The sequence below is a fragment of the Fusarium solani genome (assembly GCF_023522795.1).
Source record: "Fusarium solani strain SB1 chromosome Unknown bctg00000011, whole genome shotgun sequence".
Classification (NCBI taxonomy): domain Eukaryota; kingdom Fungi; phylum Ascomycota; class Sordariomycetes; order Hypocreales; family Nectriaceae; genus Fusarium; species Fusarium solani.
This window is the reverse complement of record NW_027072149.1, coordinates 1,779,364-1,798,337: the sequence shown is the minus strand read 5'-3', so window position 1 is coordinate 1,798,337 and position 18,974 is coordinate 1,779,364. Positions and strand designations below refer to the sequence as shown.

Below are 18,974 nucleotides of genomic sequence, written 5' to 3'. Positions count from 1 at the left end.
AAGAGTATATAACACCGAGGTGTCGATCAATTGCAGTGCTTCATTAACGGTATCTAGCATCCGCATAGAGGTATCCAATGTCATTCATTATCCGTCATGATGGAATTACTCGTAACTCCTCCACAGCTGGAGACATATCCAGCAGACCATTCCAAAGCACACAAAGGTGCCTGTTTATAGAACATAACGGAAGTTGGGGTTCTCCTTGTCAGTCAGATCCTCAAAGGCGTGAACCATGCGGTCATCGGCGGCTTCACGAACACCAGCGGCGGCCATCTCGTCACGTCGCTTGTTCTCGCGGCTGAGGTGCCAGCGGAAGTAGATGAGGATGATGACGAGGGCGGCGTAGCAGCCGAGGTGGGTGGCGAAAGCAGTGTGGTACTTGGGGGCTTCCCTGGCCTGTTGGCTAGTTAGTAGATATTCAATGATTCCGTGTTCAGAGCAACTTACGAGGAAGACCTGGCTACCAGCGGCGTTGCCAGCACTCCACCAGATGAAGTTGTTGGCAATGACAAAGGTCTTCTTAGTCTGGCCAGCGACGTTACGGGACATCATGCTCAGACCCAGGGTCTGGGCAGACCAGAAAGAGAGGGTGATGTAGTAGCAGATGAGGAGACCAACAGAGGTACTAAAGTTCTTGTTCGGAACAGTCTATTTCACAGGTTAGTATCGAAGTGAGACTATTCAAGGGCGCTTAACTTACCATAATCAGGATTGTGCCGATGAAAGAAGGTACGACAAAGCCCAGCATGATGTAAATGTTCTGGTTGAACTTCTTGACGAGCCAAACGGAACCAAGCAGAACAATGATGATGTAGAAACCAAGAACCATGGCAAGGAGCTGGGTCTGAAGGGTAGAAAAGTTGAACGCCCCCTTGATGATAACGTTGGCAAAGGCACCGAGTCCACTGGTGGGGAAAGTGGTACAGAACTGGATACCAGCATAGCACCAGGTCTGAGGATCCTTGAGAGCCTCGATGGCCTGCTCCTTCTTGAAGGTCTTGTTCTGGATACCGGTCTGGTTATCTCGCACACGCTCGATCATCAGACGCTTATCCTCCTCGCTGAAGCACTTGGCTCGCATAGGAGAATCGGGCATCCACCAACCGACGAAAATGCCGAAGATGAGGGAAACAATGGCATAAGACAGGAACAGCCACTGCCAGTTCTTCAGAGGTCCAGAGCTGATCAGCGTGAAGCAGTAGGCGAGGAGACCGCCGACGATCTGCTGGGCGCCGTTCATCATGTACCAGTATGTCACGCGGGAGGCCTGTTCTTCGCGGCGGTACCACATTCCTGAGAGGACGACGAAGGCGGGTTGACAGGCGGACTCGAAGATACCGAGGAGGGTGCGGACCGTGATGATGCCGGCCATGCTGCTCGTGGCGGCGTGGCAGCCGAGGACGATGGACCAGGCGATGATGCTGAAGGAGAGGTACTTGGCTACGGGGACTCGAGCGATGATGTAGTTCTGGTTGTTGTGAGTAAGAGGGTGGATGCGGTTGAGGTTAAGATTCTTACCTGGGGGTATTCGACAAAGAGGATACCGATGTACACACAGGTTGTGAGCCAGGGCCAGTGGGGACCAGGCTTTCTGGTGATTGTTAGAAGTTGACGTATAGATTTGGACATGTTTACTTACCCATCAGGCAGAGCCATTCCTACATCCGCAGGCATGTTCATGATGGAACTATCAACAGTCAATTTCGAACCACTCATTCTTCGGCACAACAACATACGCAAACGACAAAGTTCCCTTGTCGATAGCCTGCAAGAAGTAGGTCATTATCATGACCAGCAGCACACGCTTGTCAATCATCTTGCGCAGACGAGTGCTCTCCTCAGGGGAGATGTGGATGGCCTCGCCTCCAGCATACTTGGCCAACTCCTTGTCGATCTTGTGGTACTGGGTCTGGTCACCCTTGGACACATCCTCAGCAAGAGAGGCCTTGCGCTCAATGTCCTCCTTGTGCGTGGAGGCGGCCTTGGGCACGCCCTCGGTCTCAGGAACGTTGGACATGATGAAAAGACAGTTTGGAGAAGGTGTGAAGAGGAGCTGGGGGAAGAGAGAGGGGAGCGGTCGGGTTACCTTTTAACTTGGTCTCCTCCCCTCTCGGAGCCTGTCCATGTTGGGTTTCTCCAATGGAGTCGCGAAACCCTTGTTCCCTCGAATGGGGTGACATTCCGTGGCAGATTAAGTGTGATGGGGCTCCACTCGTTCACGAGCCCTCTTTTTTTTGTGTCCCCACGGGGGAAAGGTGATTAGACCGAGTCAGACTCGTCTGGGGGCGGGGACGGTGAGGAGAGAAGTTCTGGGGTATCTACAGAGGTTATCAGATGGTTTTGGGTCAACATCTCGGGGAGGGGATTATTATTCGGTGGCGATAATGATTTGCTTATCTGAATAGCATCATTCGAGGTAGCAACAACGCCATGTTCATCTGCATGAACGGTCCGACGCTTGTCAACCGTTGGCGTTCTCTCTCATCTCTCCCTTCTCCGCCCAAAAAAAACGAGGTCACCACACCAACACCCCCAACCCCCAACTCGGGGTTGATTCCTTGGCTGGGGAGTAGGTGCCTTAGCCGCTCGACTAAGGACCTGCTCTCCGCTCATTTCGGCGCATAGCCCACCGAATGCTATGGGCTCGGGGCCCCAGGTTCTCACTTTGCGGGGGGTGGTGCACACTCGGTGAGACATGGACCGAGGTACCTGTTTTTTCCACCAGAGAAAGGGAGGGTCATCCCCCGGTTCAAATGCGACCCCGTTTGGCGGAATCAGGCAGTCTTTTGTGCGGATCTGGATAGTAGGCCCGACGGGATGTTCGTATGATTTGGGTTGCAGTTGATGGGTAGCATGCATGACAGGATGGGTCGATCAAGACTTTTGTTTGTCAATGTCTTGATATGCAAACGTGTTCCCAGGTTTCTTTCTTGCGACATTCGACCGTCCAGACCACCACGATCGAACTACGACGCGTCGAGACCCGATAGAAGCCATCGAAATATATCTGCACGGTTGCTACCAGCATCGAACGAACGAGCCCAGCGATGCGAATACACGAAGTTAAGCCATATCCAACTGTATTCCTGCTGTGAGTCGCGACAAGTGTCGCTCGTTGTCGTATATCGTTTGTCGTCTCCAAAACGCCACGATCGGAAAATACTGAGGCTCCCGCGCTTGGCGATGCGGCGTCTGCATCCAGACCAACGAGATCAATGCATCAAGGCCAGGATACTCCAAATTCTCATAATTTTGAAGGCCAAGATGTCGGAGCGGCGCGAAGCCACCAAAGGATGCGATTCCCCAAGGCCAAGATTGGGGAACGCCTTGGCGGCGTGCACCACCAAGACTACTTTCTTACGCCCTCATTTTCCGTGCTATTCCTATTCTTCTCATTTGGGAAGCTCTCCGCTTTGGAGACGCATCTGCGCGTTTGGCAGCGATAGCCTTGGTTGCAAAACACGATTTCCATGCATTATGGCCCTACCGTTAAGCTTAAATCAAGATTGTGGGGATAATATGGATGCTGAGAAAATCGCGCATTGGCCCTTTTATTTGAGACGCTGTAATCTAACGCGATTACTTTGCTCTGAACTTTGAGAAAACAAACGTGAGTCGATGTCCTGCGTAGTCAAAGGCGCGTTCGAGTGCCAAGTATTCGCCAAACCCCAAAGCCAAGAATCGCGTTTTCGGCGTGTGTTTTGGCTGGGGCTCTAGGGTAGCTGATACTCTCTAATTAAAAGACGCGTTTGTGAAATTACCTTCAGAAGGAATTGAGCCAAGAGACTACGGGGATAGGCGGAAATAGCTAGGTCTGGTTTTTCACGTGTGCTCTTCTGTTACTGGATGGCATTTCTTTGTTAGGTGATAATATGCCCACATATAAATGTGACTGTGCTAACACGAGGGTATCCTCAGCAAGAACCTGAGATTTGTCCCATTTATTATGCTTCGACCACACTTAAAGTGGGCGCAGGCCGACAGTGACAATTGACAACGTCAACCATCCTATGCCGTAAAGGCCTGGATAGCCTCAAGCAAAATGGCGGCAGTCTCATCAGGCTTGCTTAAAAAAGGCGAATGACTGCTCGCAATCTCCCGATACGTAATATCTCCCCCTCATCCCTAGCCTTTTGCGTAAACATCTTCTGAACCTCAGTCGGATGCGACCTATCCTCGGTCGTCGCGAGATACCAGACAGGCACCTCCTTCCAGCCAGGATATCCATATTCGGCACCTGTAGTAAAGGCCTTGAGTGACTGCGGTTGGATTTTGTCGACCCAGTATTTTCCTTCCTCCTCGGGGAGGTCGTGGTAGAAGAGTTCTCTCGGGTCGACTGTGAGCGGCGCGAGGCCCTTCTCGTAGTCGGCGTCCCAGATGGGTGGTGGCTTACCACCGAGGGCGTCAAGGAAGGTGACGCCGCCGACCGCGAAGCCAGTGGCGATCATGAAGAATCCGATGACACGTCCAGTCGCTTCATCCTTGGGCTTGGCGGTGAAGCCCTTGAGGGCACTGGCTCCGACGGCGCCGCCGTAAGAGTGGACTACAACAACTACGTTGCGTCCTTGGGTCGTCTCTGCCCGGATTGCGCCTTGGATCGCATTGACATCGTCTCCAAAGGTGGCCTCGGTGTTGGAGGAGACAGTGGGGAGGGCCACAGGAACACATTTGAAGTCCTGGGCTTCCATGGCCGAGACAATCTTGTGCCAGCACTCAGGAAGATGCCATGCTCCGGGGACAAAAACGAGAGTTGGTTTCTGGGACATGATGTTGTAAAAGTAGAATATGGCTGTGAGATGTATCGAGAACTGTGTAATGATGAGTGAGTCTCTGAAAAGGTGGCTTGGACATTTATTTATATGCATAAAATCTGACACGAGCCTGTCGATCTAATTCCTAAAGTCTGACGCCGCGGACCCTTAACCGGGCCTTTTTCGTCAGTTGTGAACTAATAACTATCAACCTCCGACGACTATCGCCAACTCTTGGGTTGGATGGCGGAGTTGTGCTCGTTTATTCTTCTGAAAAAGGTTTAGCTCCGAGACTTTGACCTTTCTGCGAGTCACCAGACGGGCTGACGCTTACTCGGCCCCACACGGAGCTGAGGGCGGCTGTGTTAGTTAGTGGAGGTGGGTGAGCTCCAGTGAAGAAATAGCGCACTAACATATACGGACATAATTTAAAGTGTGACTCTGCTAGTGAATAATCCCAAAACCCTGGTCAGCCACGGATCCATCCATCCCGTTAACAGCCGTCCTAGTCAACGGGACACCAAAAACGAGGCTTCCCGTCCCGACCTTGTCCAACATTCCAAATGCTACAAAGTCCGTCGTTCCTCAGCCCATTGATCCCTGAACTCTACGCGCAATGACCGAGTCTGGAAAAGAGATGAACACAAGCACCAGGTGCCGAAAGCCGCACACGCGGAGCCGAGCCGGATGTCTCACGTGCAGGAAGCGTCGCGTTCGATGCGACGGGGGCCAGCCAATCTGGTGAGTCGATGGACAAGAATGGCTAGGAATATGGCCCCGTTAAGTCCGCTCCGCTAACGAGGAGGCAGCACAAAGTGTACCAAGTCAAGAAGGGCTTGTGAGTATGGCTCAGACCTGCCGCTCCGAGACCGCCGGGCGGAATGGCTCCCTGGTGAGCACCAACCGTGGACGGTGGATACGCAAGTTGCATTGAATCCTGGATCATCCATTTCCAATTCTATGGATCCATTTGACTGTCTGGGACTTGACATGTCATACAAGTCAAGGCAACTTCTGCATTACTGTAAGCGACTGCCGCGCACTTTACCCATGCAGTACTAACCCCTTCAAAGTCCGCTACGCGAAAGGCTGCACTGACATGCTCTCAAACACAACGGGAAAAGACCCGTATGCTCTTCTAGTCCCTCTTTAGTCATCGAGTTACTAATCGCTCCCGTGTGTAGCTTTTCTCTACTCTCCATCCACCCCGACGCGCTCAGGGACACCCTACTCGTTGCCGGATTACACTACGCCTGGACTGTTGGAGATATCCACACTTACCAATCCACACTCCTATTCCACAAAGTCGCGACGATTCGTATTTTGAACCAATGGCTTCGGAATATCAACCAACCAGGTCTCATGACTTTCGTCAGACATGTCTCCATTCTGTGCTTTGTCGAGGTATGTCATACATCTGCTACCTGATGTCCGATATTGACCATTTCGTAGGGCTGCCATGGTAATGTAGCGGCGGCAGAAACTCACCTCAAAGGACTGGTTAACGCTGTGGACCTACTAAGCCCAAGTGATGGCAACTTTCCCAACAGCTTGAGTGTCGGGGAAGAGCTTGCCAATCGATATCTCATCTTGTTAGTCTTCCAAATCACGTCCCTGCGTATTTACTCACATCACCCAACAGTACACACTACTCTTTCCAGGGATTCAAGGCAAGAATCGTCAGCAGCGCTGCCCTGCAAAAGATATTCACCCAAGAAAACGTGGCAGAGTTTTCCGACTTTTTGTCCTTGGTCTATGACTGGCGAGAGCAAAGGATTGGCAATCTAGAGAAGAGATTAGGCGCCATGAGAATGATGCCCTTCTTCTTCGCTGTCCTGCCCCCTGACGCCAAATTTTACGACATTGATGCATCGCCCATGGTGGAATGCCTCAAGAGCCTCACGGCTACGATACTGTTCACCAGCGATGACAACACGGCTTATGACCCGAGTTGGGAGTGGATTGAGGGATCTGAATCGAGGTTACTCTATGAGACAGTCAAAGCACACTTTGCCTCCCTTTCAGAACCGCAAGATGAGGATCCCCCAGAGACCCCTAGACTCAGCACCTCGTGGTCCAGCATGTGCGTCGCTACTGGTCTCTACCTGCACAGCGCCTTGGGAATCTGGTATGCTGGAGAGTCATTGGAACCACGCATGTTCCGCCGCTTCCTGTCCATTCTGATGCGCGACGTCGACCGAAATGTCCACCAGATACGATCACCTAGCTTGTCTGATCTGTGGTTCTGGAAAACTTTTCTCGGAGCTTACAGTATAGCAAAGCTTCAATCATGTGCTCTTCAAAAGGACGTGGGTGAGTTTGAGAGGTGTTTTGACAGATTGATCGGTACTTGGAGTCGAGTGTGTGGCGTCGATAAGTGGGAGGACGCACAGGCGAGGTTGGTTAACATTACCTGGCCTTTGGGACAATCTCAGGATTTGGCGGAAAAGGTATGGAAGAAGGCCACTCAGTGATGGTAGAAAAATCGGTTCTTGTATGATATTGATGCTTGAGGAGACGACACTATGTACACTAGGAGAGATTATTCCACTACACCTTGCGCCCTCAGGGGCATTTCACACCATTTCCCCCAGACATGTTCCTATTGATACTGTGCAAGCATCAACGACTTACTCCAAAACCACCCGAATAAACCAATAATATCATGTCATGTGACATATCCATGCATGCCGTGGCTGCCTGACGAGGCTTGAGTACAACCCCGCTGCTGTGCCCCAGCCGCAGGCCTTTCATCAACTATCAACTCAGCGCAAGATAACCTGCGCCATCATGTCCCGGGCTCAGATCATCCCTCATATCTATCTGCTATGCCTCGACCAACAATGCAGCACCGCCTTCCAAGAGGCTAGTCAACAACTTGAGCTTGGCTCCCCAACTCAAGTGTCTATCCTCAACTGCGAGCTCACGGGAGTGCCATCCATAGTTCAATTCGATACCATCGTATCTCCTGCAAATTCATATGGCCAACTAGATGGTGGCTTCGATGATGCCATCTCCCTTACCTTCTCACCTGGCGACGACTATATGGCGCTTACTCGTGCAGCTCAGGAACAGCTGTATGATGAATGGCGAGGCTTTGCGCCCCCGGAACCTGCACCATAGTTCGGATCCCGGAAGCCTTCCGTCAGCGATCGATGAACGTCTGGGGCACAAAATTCTTGGCGCTCTGCCCTACGATGCGTGTCCCCATGGACGTTAGGTGGGATAGAGAGATTGTCTACGACGCTGTGTGGAGCTTGCTCTGCGCCATTGACAAGCACAATCGTGCAGCATCCGATAACGACAAGATCTCAAGGATACTCATGACTCCCATGGCGACGGGCACAGGCCTCGTCACTCCAGAGAGATGGGCGGAGCAGACAATCTTGGCGATTAAGCATTTTCGCGAAGCGGTAGAGAACCCGCAGAAATGGAGTGCGATGGAGTGGCCTGACATCTTTGAGGTTGGAGATGACATCGAAGACACGTGGAATTATGATGATGAGGACAATCGCACGCCTGAATATCAGGTTCATGGTCAGTAGGTACTTCAAGTCGATGGTACAACGCTCTTAACGGGCGCTAGCTACCAGTTGACCGGCACCGTATCGGTCATTAGGCGGTGTGCTATGCATCATTGGGTTTATTGTGTTGAAAACCGTGTTTTTGATGATATCGGGTTGTTGAGATAGAGTCAGCGGCTAAGGTTAGACTTCCCGTCTCTGCACAGAGAACCCTGATATCCTATGATTGTCATCTAAAGCCTCTCGCGAATTTTGCGCCCACTGAAAAAATCGAATGCTGAATGCGAATCTGATGTGAGGTAAGTGGCTCCTGACCACCTAGGCTGTTGAAATGCTTCTAGACCACGGACATAGATACCCCTTACAATAATACCAGGTCAGAATCTGTCTTGAAACACGTAATAGACAGTCTTGGCATCATTTCTCAAGCCCGGGGCCCTCTTTCGCCATGATGGAAAACTTTATATGATGGAGACTCGACAAGGGCCGGCCCCATTTGTAGAGTCCACTTTACAAGCACGCAATTAAGCTCCGAGATGTCGATTCTGAGACAGAGAGGGAATTTTGGCACGGTTTTTCGGCAGATAGTTTTCTATGGGAAACAACTCCGCACCATAGGGAGGACAAGGGGAGGTATATGTGGTAAGATAGGGGCATGTCCGCAGGCAGTGGGCAGTAGCTTGCAGTGGAATCGGAAGCACACTCGACTTGAGAAGATCATTACGAATCCCATGCAGAAGATGTACATCATCCAAGGATCTCATTCCGGCAATCTTCCCGCTCAGACCCATCAGTTCTTGCAGATATTATGCCCCAGCGTGGAGCACCATCGGGACATCCGTTACTAAATAACAACCTGCACCCATGGTAGAGCCCCATACCTGATCTCCCCTTGGAGGATAAACGTGGTCACCTTCTGTTTATAGACTTGTGCCAAGGTAGCATGTTCCACGTAGTTGCTTCTGCGCCCGAGAAAGGGCCGCGAAGAAGGCTTAATGACTGGGTGGCGCGTTGTTTATATAGCCAGACACACGCAGCTCGAGGAGGGGCGTTCTCCCAGCATCAAAAAATCTGCGTCAAAAGATGGCTGCTGTCACGGAAAAGCCCGCCTCGGGCGATGCTGCGGTGTTGACGGAGAGACAGGATGATTCTTCAAATCGGCCGTCGACGAGCGGGTCTGTTACTGATCGAGCAAACTTGCTGGGAGCTACTGCTGAGGAATTTCTTGAGGCTGAGGAGTATGGACGGACGATTGATCTCGACGAAGCGAAGAGGGTGAGTTGTTTTGTCACGTCGAGATCTCAGATCTAACCTAAGCAGCGCGCCGAGACGTTGCTTTACTTTCACGAACATGATCCCAACTTCAACACGGACTCCATCATTCGCCTTCAAGCATTTGTTCAGAAGGAAGATCTCTTTGAGAACCCCGAAAAGCACCATGACCTTATCACAGACATCAAGACTGAGGTTGCCCTCCTGACCATGAACTCGCCCTACGCCGAAGTTCGCGCTGTCGTCAGTAACAAGGACGACCCATCAGCACCCGCTGGCACGATACGGGCCTGGATTATTGGCCTATTCTTTGTCGTCGTGCAGAGCTTCGTCAACCAGCTCTTCTCGGTTCGACAGCCATCCATCAGGCTTCAAGCCCCGGTTATCCAGCTTCTTTCGTATCCTCTGGGGAAGGCCTGGGAGAAGTGGGTGCCCACCGGGCAGTTTACCTTGTTTGGCTCGACACACATGTTGAACCCAGGCCGTTTTAACCAGAAGGAACACATGCTGATCTCGATTATGGCCAATGTCGCATCAAGCTTGCCTCACTCACGATACATCATCTTCACGACTTGGTTGAAGAAGTACTTTGACATGCCCTTTGCAGCAGACTTTGGATTCCAAGTCTGCCTCTCGGTTGGTTCCGTTCTTGGCCTACCTCGAGTTACCTGCTGACCATTATAGCTGTCGATGAACTTGCTCGGTTTCGGACTCGCGGGACTTGCTCGGCGATTCTTGGTTTATCCATCGTTTTGCATCTGGCCTCGTTCGCTGGCCACCGTTGCACTCAACCAGAGTCTTCATAATGGTACGGGGCACCTCATTATCTCTGGACTACAGCTATTGACTATCCACAGAGAGTAACACAGTAGCGCGAGGCCCCTTCAACAGGAATTACAGCATGACCCGGTACAAGTTCTTCCTCATGTCATTCGGCGCTATGTTTGTCTGGTTCTGGTTCCCTGAGCACATCGCCTCTGCTCTCTCGCTGTTCAATTGGCTGGCATGGATCGCACCCGACAACTTCACTCTCGCGGCGATCACTGGCGTCAAGAAGGGTCTCGGCCTCAACCCGTTCCCTACCTTTGACTGGAACGTCGCTACTTATAACGTCGACCCCTTGCTAGTCCCGTTTCACGTCACCTTCAACATGTTTATCGGCTGTGTCCTGGGTGGAATCACCATTGCGGGAATGTACTGGACAAACACATTCAACACAGGATATCTGCCCATCAACACGAACACCATGTTTGACCACACTGGAGCCAAGTACAACGTTTCGTCGATCCTCGATGAGAACGGACTGTTGGACGAGAGCAAGTATCAGGCTTACAGCCAAGTCTACATCGCCGCCTCTTCAATCACCTATTAGTTAGTTCTTCTGATGCTTTTGAGGAACTTTGAACTGACTTGGCGTAGTATTTATTTCTTTGCTGTCTACAGTGCTGTTATTTCTTATGCGGCTCTGTATCACTGGAACGACATCAAGATGGGCTTCAAGTCTCTGTTGGGGAGCATGAAGAAAAGCGGGAGGGTCGATGACTTTAAGGATATTCACACGAGGCTCATGGAGAGTTATACCGAGGTTCCAGAGTGGTGGTACTTGATTCTGAACGTGAGTTTCTATTTTGTGTTTCTGGATCCAGCTAACAGGTTTCATAGGTCGTTGGAATTGTCCTCGGTATCATCGCTGTGGCAGCTTGGCCTACAAACACAAGTGTGGGAACAGTCTTCTTTGGAATAGCACTTGCCATTCTCTTCACCATCCCCACTGGTATCATCTTTGCGACCACTGGCATCGAAGTCGAGTACAATGTGCTTGCCGAGTTCATTGGAGGAGCGTGGCAACCAGGCAATGCCTTGGCGGTAGGCTATCCCAGGCGTCAATACAACAACAGGACTGACTCTGTTTAGATGAACTTTTTCAAAGGCTTCGGCTATGTGACTGTCGCTCACGCCCTGGACTTTGCCAATGATCTCAAGCTTGGCCACTATCTCAAGATTCCCCAGCGACAGACATTCTGGTGCCAGACCGTTGCGAGTGAGTAACTGATCTACACTGTAGCTCATAATTTAACCTCTTCGATAGCTATCGTATCCGCCTTTGTCTGTACCGGTGTCATGAACTTTCAGATCACCAGCATCCCTGACATTTGCGAGAGTAACCAAAAGGACAAGTTCAGCTGCCCAGGCGTCGAGAGCTACTTTACTGCTGCCGTCCTTTTTGGTTCCCTCGCACCCCGCAGAGTGTTTGGATCAGGAGCTCAGTATACTGCTCTGCTCGCTGCTTTCCCCGTCGGCCTGGCTTTCCCCATCATCTACTACTACGCCACTCGCAAACTCCCCAAGAAGCACTGGCTTACCAAGATCCACCCCGTCGTCATCTTCAGCGGTGGTCACGTTTGGTCGCCTTACAACTTGGCATACATGTGGCCCGCAGTCATTCCAGGCTGGTTGTCCTGGGTCGTCATCCGCAAGAGGTATCTTACGTTTTGGTCCAAGTACAACTATGTGCTCTCAGCTGCTTGGCAGACAGGAATTGCGCTCGCGGCTCTTGTGATCTTCTTTGCAGTGAGCTATCACGGTGCGGATATCAACTGGATTGGAAACAGTGCGGACAGTGGTTGTGAGGTTGACGCTTGCACTCGACTCAAGGTGCCCGAGGGTGAGTTCTTCGGGCCACAACCGGGGACTTTTGCGGGATAGATAGCTTTCGGGCTTGAGATTTGAAGTGCTCTATAGCTGTTGGGAGTGATTGGATAGTTTCAATAACGAGCCTGAATACCAAAAAGTTCGGAAATGAAACTGCAACACGCTGAAATGTCTTCCCGCTTCGAGAGCTAACCTCCTGCCGCTCTAAGCCAAACTGACACCGAGGTCGAATGAATGTGCCTGGGCCCTTTCTCGGATTTCAGTGTCTCCGAGATAAGGACACGGAAACGTGGATGAATGAGATAGGAGGCCATCGGTAGAAGACTCTAGTAGGGATTTAAAGACGTCCAATGATATCTCAGAGACCACAGCCTGATTATTCTCTCCACCAAAGTGCAGTATGCACTGCTGACAATGTGACAGGCGTTCGAGTCGCTTAAAACTCAACCAATGGTCACTCAGAGAGCGCAGCCTGATCAGTATTGCTGACCATGAACAATCATGAACCTCATCGTGGCCCCAGGTCTGTAGGTCTCTCTTGTTATGTCCCCTTGTCATTCTGTTTATTACAACAGTATCTTATATACTTTGATAGTTATGCAGTGATACCACTCCGCAATTGTGGCCCCCAATCTCGTTGTTGGTCTCGCTCAACTCCGTTGGTTGACTCGGGTCCTCCGCTGCAGCATCCCTGGGGTGGCGTATTTTCAGCTCTGGGCAGTCAGAGAATGTGATTTTGATATATGATAGGGCATCGCTTGCTGAGAGTCTGTCCCCCCTCTACTTCTCTCTTGTCGTCCTTCCTGCAATTCTATTGTAATCCAGACTTGCCGACAATTGTATCCTACACAAAGTTTTCAACGGGGTTTCTACGAGGCATCTTTGGCCATGGGTCCCCATTCGATTATCCAACTCGCCAAGAATGGTGATGTTGAGCAATTGAAGGAGCAGCTCCTTGGAGAGGTCGACCTGAATCTGCGGGATGGGCTGTACGGCCAAACTGCGTTATCATGGGCATCCGAGAATGGCCACTTAGAAGTGGTCAAAATTCTTCTTGGAAAACACGCCAAGATCGATATCGCGGATGGTGGCGGCCTACTACCATTGTACTGGGCCTGCAGCAGTGAGCACAATGAGATCGCCAGGCTTCTCCTCAACTCAACCACCAAGCCGGAAGACATACTGCATCGCGACGGGTATGGGCGGTCAGCTCTGTCTTATGCCGCCATGTGTGGTGCGGAAGATGTTATTCAGCGTCTTCTCTCTACCCCGAACATCGAAATAGATTCACGAGACGAAGAGGGGCTGACTCCCCTGATGTTTGCGGTCTCCCATGGGCATGAGGAAGCTAGCACACTCCTGCTGAATGCTAACGCGAACCCATCTCTCAAAGATGAAGAGGGCCGAACCGCCCTATATCATGCCGCTTCAAAAGGTCATGTAGCCGCAATGTAAATTCTCCTCAAGACAAACCCAGATCTTATTCGCTCTAATGGTGAGTAAGTGACTCCTCTTGGATACGTCATTGATACCAACAACTAGCTTCTAAATCAGATGATCCCGAGATGATGGTTGCTGCTGCCTTTGCCGTGGCAGCGAGCGGCATTGATGACAGCTGGAAAGCCCTTCCGAACAGGAGCCAGTATCTGGCAGCTCAGGACAGTGCAGGCCTTACTGCCCTTCACCACGCAGCAAACTTTGGCCTCTTGGATGCAGCGAGGCGCTTGGTCGAAGATGGCAGTAAGGTCAACGCTCTTGACGGGACGGACAGAAGCCCACTCATTCTGGCGTCTATCTCTGGTTCCCTACCGACTGTCAAGTTTCTCTTGGATAAAGGAGCAGATTTAAACTTGCGAGATGGCACCTACAAGCAAACACCACTTATGTTTGCAGTAGAGTACGGCCGTGAAGATGTTGTGCAGTATCTATGCACTCGCGACGATGTGGAAGTGAACGCCATCGCAACCGGTTGGAACGAATACACGGCCTTGATTTTTGCAGCTGTCTGGGGGCATTCTGAGATTATGAAGAGCCTTCTCAAGCATGAACCGGATCTCGAAAAGGTGGACTCTGAGTCTGGACGATCTGCCCTCGCTTGGGTCACCAGGGATGGGAATATCAACGCAGCAAAGCTTTTGATCCAGGCTGGTGCCAACCTCTACTCATCTGACCACCATGGACGAACCCCTGTTCTTCATGCAGCAATGAGCAGCATCGAGATGCTCAAAGTGTGTATTGAAGAGCCAACAGGGCCGGGTATTGCAGACACCGAGCCTATACCGCGGGCACGTGCAATAGAAATGGGTTTGCGTTATGCTTGCGAGGTCGACAGCCAAGATATCCTTGACTTCATTCTTAGGTCTGGTAAATATCTCAACGCGCAGGATGGACATCAGAGGAATGTGTTGTCTCTTGCATCAGAGCACGGCAACAAGACTGAGATGGAGAAGTTGTGCAAAAAGGACCTTGACTTCAACCTGAGAGACAAAAACGGACGTACCCCACTATCCTGGGCTGCAGCAGATGGCGGAAAAGAATGTGTGAGCTTGCTGTTGGAACGGGATGCCATTCCAGACCGCGCCGACAACAACCGCAGGACACCTCTGTCTTGGGCTTCGGGAAGCGGTCAAGCCGGAGGCGTTGCACTCTTGCTGGAGAAGGGGGCCCAAAATGATTCCAAGGACATATCCAAGAGGACACCTCTGTCCTGGGCGGCAGCAAACGGCAGTAAAGAATGCGTCAGCTTGCTGTTGAAGGAGGGTGCCGATCCTGACCACCCCGACAACAGCCGCAGGACACCTCTCTCCTGGGCTGCTGGCGAGGGGCACCTCTTAGTCGTCAAACACTTGCTCGCCTACAGAGTGGACAAGGAAGCGCCGGCTTCAACTGCAACCAGGGATGACATCAAAGCTATGCCAGAGTCAGTCATTGGCAAGGAGTCCCGACCTGCTCAGGACGCGGCAATTCGATCCACAGCGAAGACCACCAAAGGAAAAGTTCAAACAATCGAGGTCAACTCCCTGGACACCAAGTCGTGGACGCCGCTATTTCATGCGGCATACAACGGACACAAGAATGTCGTCGACATCTTGCTTACACACGGCGCTGACCCGACGATCACATTTATGGGAGACGGTGGCAACGGCACAATAGTTGAACACTTAATTCACATGAAGCAGAGCCTTGAACGAGATGTTACAACAGGCTCGGCCTCGACCGTTGATGAGTCGAAACCTGAGCCGGCAGCGCTTGATGCTGTGCTGCAGACTTTGATCTCATCCGAGTCGCTGCGGACGGGGCCCTTGGAGGAGGCTGTGGCGGTAGACAGCCAGTTCTCGGTGACGGTGGTAAAAATCCCCAAAACAGAGGAGAGCGACATGGTATTCGCAATGCTTCCAGTCGATACGGTACTGCGACAAGGCTTGCCCAAACATTTGAGCGACGATGACTCGTGCCGGTGGCTGCATCTTCCTGCCAACAACGTGAGTCTCTTCTGACCTTGAATACCGCACTGGGCCAAACTGACACCTACTGCAGATGGCGTGGGTCGAGGTATGCATCTGATTTAACCAGCTGTCGTAAATAAAAGCAAGCTAACTTCTTCCTGCAAGGCTCTCATGGCAAGACACTTCGAATCAGCCGGAGAAGAGGAGAAATGGAAACGAAACATCGTCCTGAAGCCGAAACTCTGGTCCGGACAACAGCACACGTCTTGGGACAAGACTTACCATGCCCGATTCATGCGCCCAGCCTGCCATTCATTTGCCCTTTGTGCGTCGGAAATTTTGTTGCAAGTCATGATCCTTCGTGCTAACAGGATGTCCTAGCGAAATCAAGAGCCAAGGCGGACTCATTACGATCGAAACCTCATTCCAAAGGGGTTGTATTATTCGTAAGTCACATGTGGTTCTTCCACCCTATGTCCTCTGATGCATGAGAATAGATGCCCTATCTACACTGGGATTTGGAGGATGAAATCCAGAAGTTGAAGAAGATTCTGAGGAAGAAGTATGGCTTTCGCAAAGCTCCAGAGACAATGAAAGCGCAGGATGCAAAAGAAATGATCAAAAAGCCAGGTCTCAACGGAACCGAGAAGCTTTACTGGATGTATTTGGACCAGAAAAGTCCACTGCACGTTCGCAGGACTCTCGACCAATTTTACTACCACACGTTGCCAAACACTGACGAGCGAGACAGAGACCAGACAGTCCTTCGGCACTTCAGAAAGCAAAAGCCTTCGGAAGAAGATTTCAGGCCGGTTCTGACCATGGTTGATCAACTGTGGATGTGGGTGCTCCCAGAAATTGGGCGATCGCCTCCCACCGTCATCACCGCGTTCCCACAGAGGTGCAACAGAATGACTTCGTCAACGTCCAAGAACATGACTGTGCTGATAGCCAACATCATTGAGAGGGCTCGAGAGTTGGCGGTCAGAACACATGGGGAACTGGCAGAGGTGATTGCTAGCGAGTGCTCCAGGATCTACCTTGATGCCACGAGCGACCGCAAACCACCAATCCAGTTTCTGGAGATCTACAACACCTCAATAGGAGAGATTGTGAGCACCGTATTCTTACCAAGCAGCCATCATACTAATAGTATCATTCTTCAGACCGACCGAGAGACGGAGCGGTTTAAGGATTTTCAGCAAAACATCAGGTCGAAGGAGACCACTGGAGTCAAAACGCCACAGGAACGCGATCCAGAGGCTCTGAAAAAGATGATCGACATCGAGAACGACATTGAGGATCTTCGCCAGATCAAGGATATTAGGGAGGAGCTCAGTATCATGTCCTCCCTGTTTCATGTTCAGAAGGAGGTCCTTGAGGTCATGGACCAAGCGATCAGAGACGAGATCGATCCAGTCCATCGGCATCCGCATCTATTTCCGGATTTTTCTGACTCAACGCCATCCCTTTCGAGCTCGGGCTCACCCGCATTTGATGCCAAAGAACGAGCATCCCAGTCACACATGCTCATGGCAGTCAACCGAAATATCGAAACCGTGCAGAGACTAGAAGAATATGCAGAGCGAGCAGCTACAGCGGTCTTTACCCCCGTTCCCATACCCATGTGTGCCGGACTAATGTGTTACCGACAAACAGATCCAACAACTACTCGACCTGAAGAACAAGCAAGCGACCCTTTTGCAGGAGCAGCTGGCTCGAAAGCTCACCGTCCAGACCGGCAAGCAGGGAAATACGATCATGTGGTTTACCGTTGCGACAATAGTGTTTGTAAGTTAAATCCCGTCTGGCGGCAATGGAGTATGGCCACTAAGTGCTTCCCAGCTACCGCTCTCTTTCATGGCCTCATTTCTAGCTCTTGAGGTATCAGAGTTCCCTTGGTCAAATGAAAAGCTGTCGCTGTCATTTGTGCTCGAAATTCTCTGTAAGTAGTTTTCCCTTGAGCACCGATACAGCTATGGTGACTCTTAAAGCACTCGACACCAACGGAGACTAACTGATCACGTAGTTACCGTGTCGGTGGTTGTTTGTGTTCCCGCAGTGACCTTGGCTTTCCATTTGGACAGCGTAAAGGCCGCGTTCAGATATGTCCATAACAATATCAGGTTGGGATATATACCTCAACTTGTGGTGGCGCTGAAACGGAAACACAACCGCTTTTTGGAAGAAATGAAGGATGCGCGTTCTAGGGGACATGAAAAAAACCCAGTTTGACATGAAGAAAAAAAGGAGACAAGAGGGGGGGTTATTATAGGAGGATTAAACCAGGGATGATATTGTCGGAACCCATCCTTGTATGTGACTTCAATCTCTGTATCGCTTGTGTTGTTCTACCTGAGGCTACCGTCACCTTCCTTTACAGGTAGCAACGTGGTCTTCGTAATTGACCAGTCTACTGGAGCCTGCTCTGATCAATTAGACATTATCCCACCGGCCTTCAGAGAATCATGGTTTGCTTTGCGGTTGCCTCCTTGAAACTCAAGACCCTCCCTTGTCCTTCTGCTCCTTGGCTAGTCGGCATAGCGGACACATCTCGCTCTTGTTGCTCTTCTGTACATAGTCTATCTTCCCACATGAGCCCATCACTTTGAATTTGCCCTTTGCTTGGCGCACCTTAGCGCACACGTCGTGGTCTGTTGTTTTCTTGTGGGGATAGTCACACTGTTTGCAAGTGTATTGGGTGACTGTTTCTGTGCACATCTCGGCAATGCTTGTCTTTTTTTCGTTAGTTGATTTGGGACACTTAGAAATCTTGGGTGTGGAGGTTTTAGGAGATTTGGGCGCTAAAGGAGTGGTTGAGTTGTGCTGGAGGAGGTCTACTTATAGTTGAGATGAAAAGTAGTCACGGCTGTTGTTTACGTGGTGGTAATGAACTAGGGCTCCATTAGTTGAATGAGTAATTGTCGTAGAAGACGGGATTATACCATGGAGGGTATTCAATGTTTGTAGAAGAGTTGAAACCTCAACCTGAATCACTAATGGTTTACATTCTGACATTTGTGTCGGCCTATGTCACGCTAAATAAACTTTCTAATCGACGGTGACACAGCTGGGGAGACTTCTTGGTTTAACCTTTTCGCCCTGGGTATATGTTGGAACTTCAGCCCATGTTCATGGTCTACTAATTGTGCAACACCATGATTTACTTTGCGGCTGGCTTAAATTCAGCACTCAAGGTCCTTGCTTTCCCTCCTTTACCATTACAGATCATCCATATAGAATATTCCCTCCTCAGCGGGCATCCCCTTTTCCTCCTCTTCGCGTTGACATCTCTTGCACAAGCCATAGTGCGTAGATGAGATGGT

At 50.9% G+C, this 18,974-nt stretch overlaps 7 protein-coding genes across 7 annotated transcripts; 5 read left to right on the top strand and 2 right to left on the bottom strand.

The window, feature by feature from the left end:
* Positions 1-174: 174 nt before the first annotated feature.
* On the bottom strand, positions 175-2,020 carry MRS44_015675 (uncharacterized protein; the record flags this gene model as incomplete). The annotated part of the gene is made up of 6 exons (XM_046276792.2): positions 175-399; positions 451-651; positions 704-1,471; positions 1,522-1,594; positions 1,643-1,690; positions 1,740-2,020. The coding sequence occupies 6 exons, from the start codon at positions 2,018-2,020 to the stop codon at positions 175-177; spliced, it is 1,596 nt and encodes a 531-aa protein (XP_046130183.1).
* A 2,050-nt stretch (positions 2,021-4,070) lies between these two features.
* MRS44_015674 (uncharacterized protein) lies at positions 4,071-4,769 on the bottom strand (the record flags this gene model as incomplete). Its single annotated transcript, XM_046276793.2, has 1 exon — positions 4,071-4,769. The coding sequence occupies one exon, from the start codon at positions 4,767-4,769 to the stop codon at positions 4,071-4,073; it is 699 nt and encodes a 232-aa protein (XP_046130184.2).
* Positions 4,770-5,853: 1,084 nt separating this feature from the next.
* MRS44_015673 (uncharacterized protein) lies at positions 5,854-7,228 on the top strand (the record flags this gene model as incomplete). Its single annotated transcript, XM_046276794.2, has 4 exons — positions 5,854-5,882; positions 5,939-6,158; positions 6,207-6,346; positions 6,397-7,228. 4 exons carry the CDS (start codon positions 5,854-5,856, stop codon positions 7,226-7,228), a joined length of 1,221 nt encoding a protein of 406 aa, XP_046130185.2.
* A 316-nt stretch (positions 7,229-7,544) lies between these two features.
* MRS44_015672 (uncharacterized protein) lies at positions 7,545-7,877 on the top strand (the record flags this gene model as incomplete). The annotated part of the gene is made up of 1 exon (XM_065619301.1): positions 7,545-7,877. One exon carries the CDS (start codon positions 7,545-7,547, stop codon positions 7,875-7,877), a length of 333 nt encoding a protein of 110 aa, XP_065475373.1.
* Positions 7,878-7,951: 74 nt separating this feature from the next.
* Positions 7,952-8,351, top strand: MRS44_015671 (uncharacterized protein; the record flags this gene model as incomplete). Its single annotated transcript, XM_065619300.1, has 2 exons — positions 7,952-8,291; positions 8,341-8,351. 2 exons carry the CDS (start codon positions 7,952-7,954, stop codon positions 8,349-8,351), a joined length of 351 nt encoding a protein of 116 aa, XP_065475372.1.
* Positions 8,352-9,361: 1,010 nt separating this feature from the next.
* On the top strand, positions 9,362-12,256 carry MRS44_015670 (uncharacterized protein; the record flags this gene model as incomplete). The annotated part of the gene is made up of 8 exons (XM_065619299.1): positions 9,362-9,553; positions 9,599-10,186; positions 10,235-10,358; positions 10,408-10,921; positions 10,970-11,165; positions 11,213-11,416; positions 11,465-11,591; positions 11,640-12,256. 8 exons carry the CDS (start codon positions 9,362-9,364, stop codon positions 12,254-12,256), a joined length of 2,562 nt encoding a protein of 853 aa, XP_065475371.1.
* Positions 12,257-13,090: 834 nt separating this feature from the next.
* Positions 13,091-17,665, top strand: MRS44_015669 (uncharacterized protein; the record flags this gene model as incomplete). Its single annotated transcript, XM_065619298.1, has 10 exons — positions 13,091-13,637; positions 13,680-13,697; positions 13,757-15,684; positions 15,740-15,754; positions 15,814-15,973; positions 16,030-16,094; positions 16,146-17,249; positions 17,308-17,439; positions 17,494-17,593; positions 17,643-17,665. 10 exons carry the CDS (start codon positions 13,091-13,093, stop codon positions 17,663-17,665), a joined length of 4,092 nt encoding a protein of 1,363 aa, XP_065475370.1.
* Positions 17,666-18,974: the final 1,309 nt, after the last annotated feature.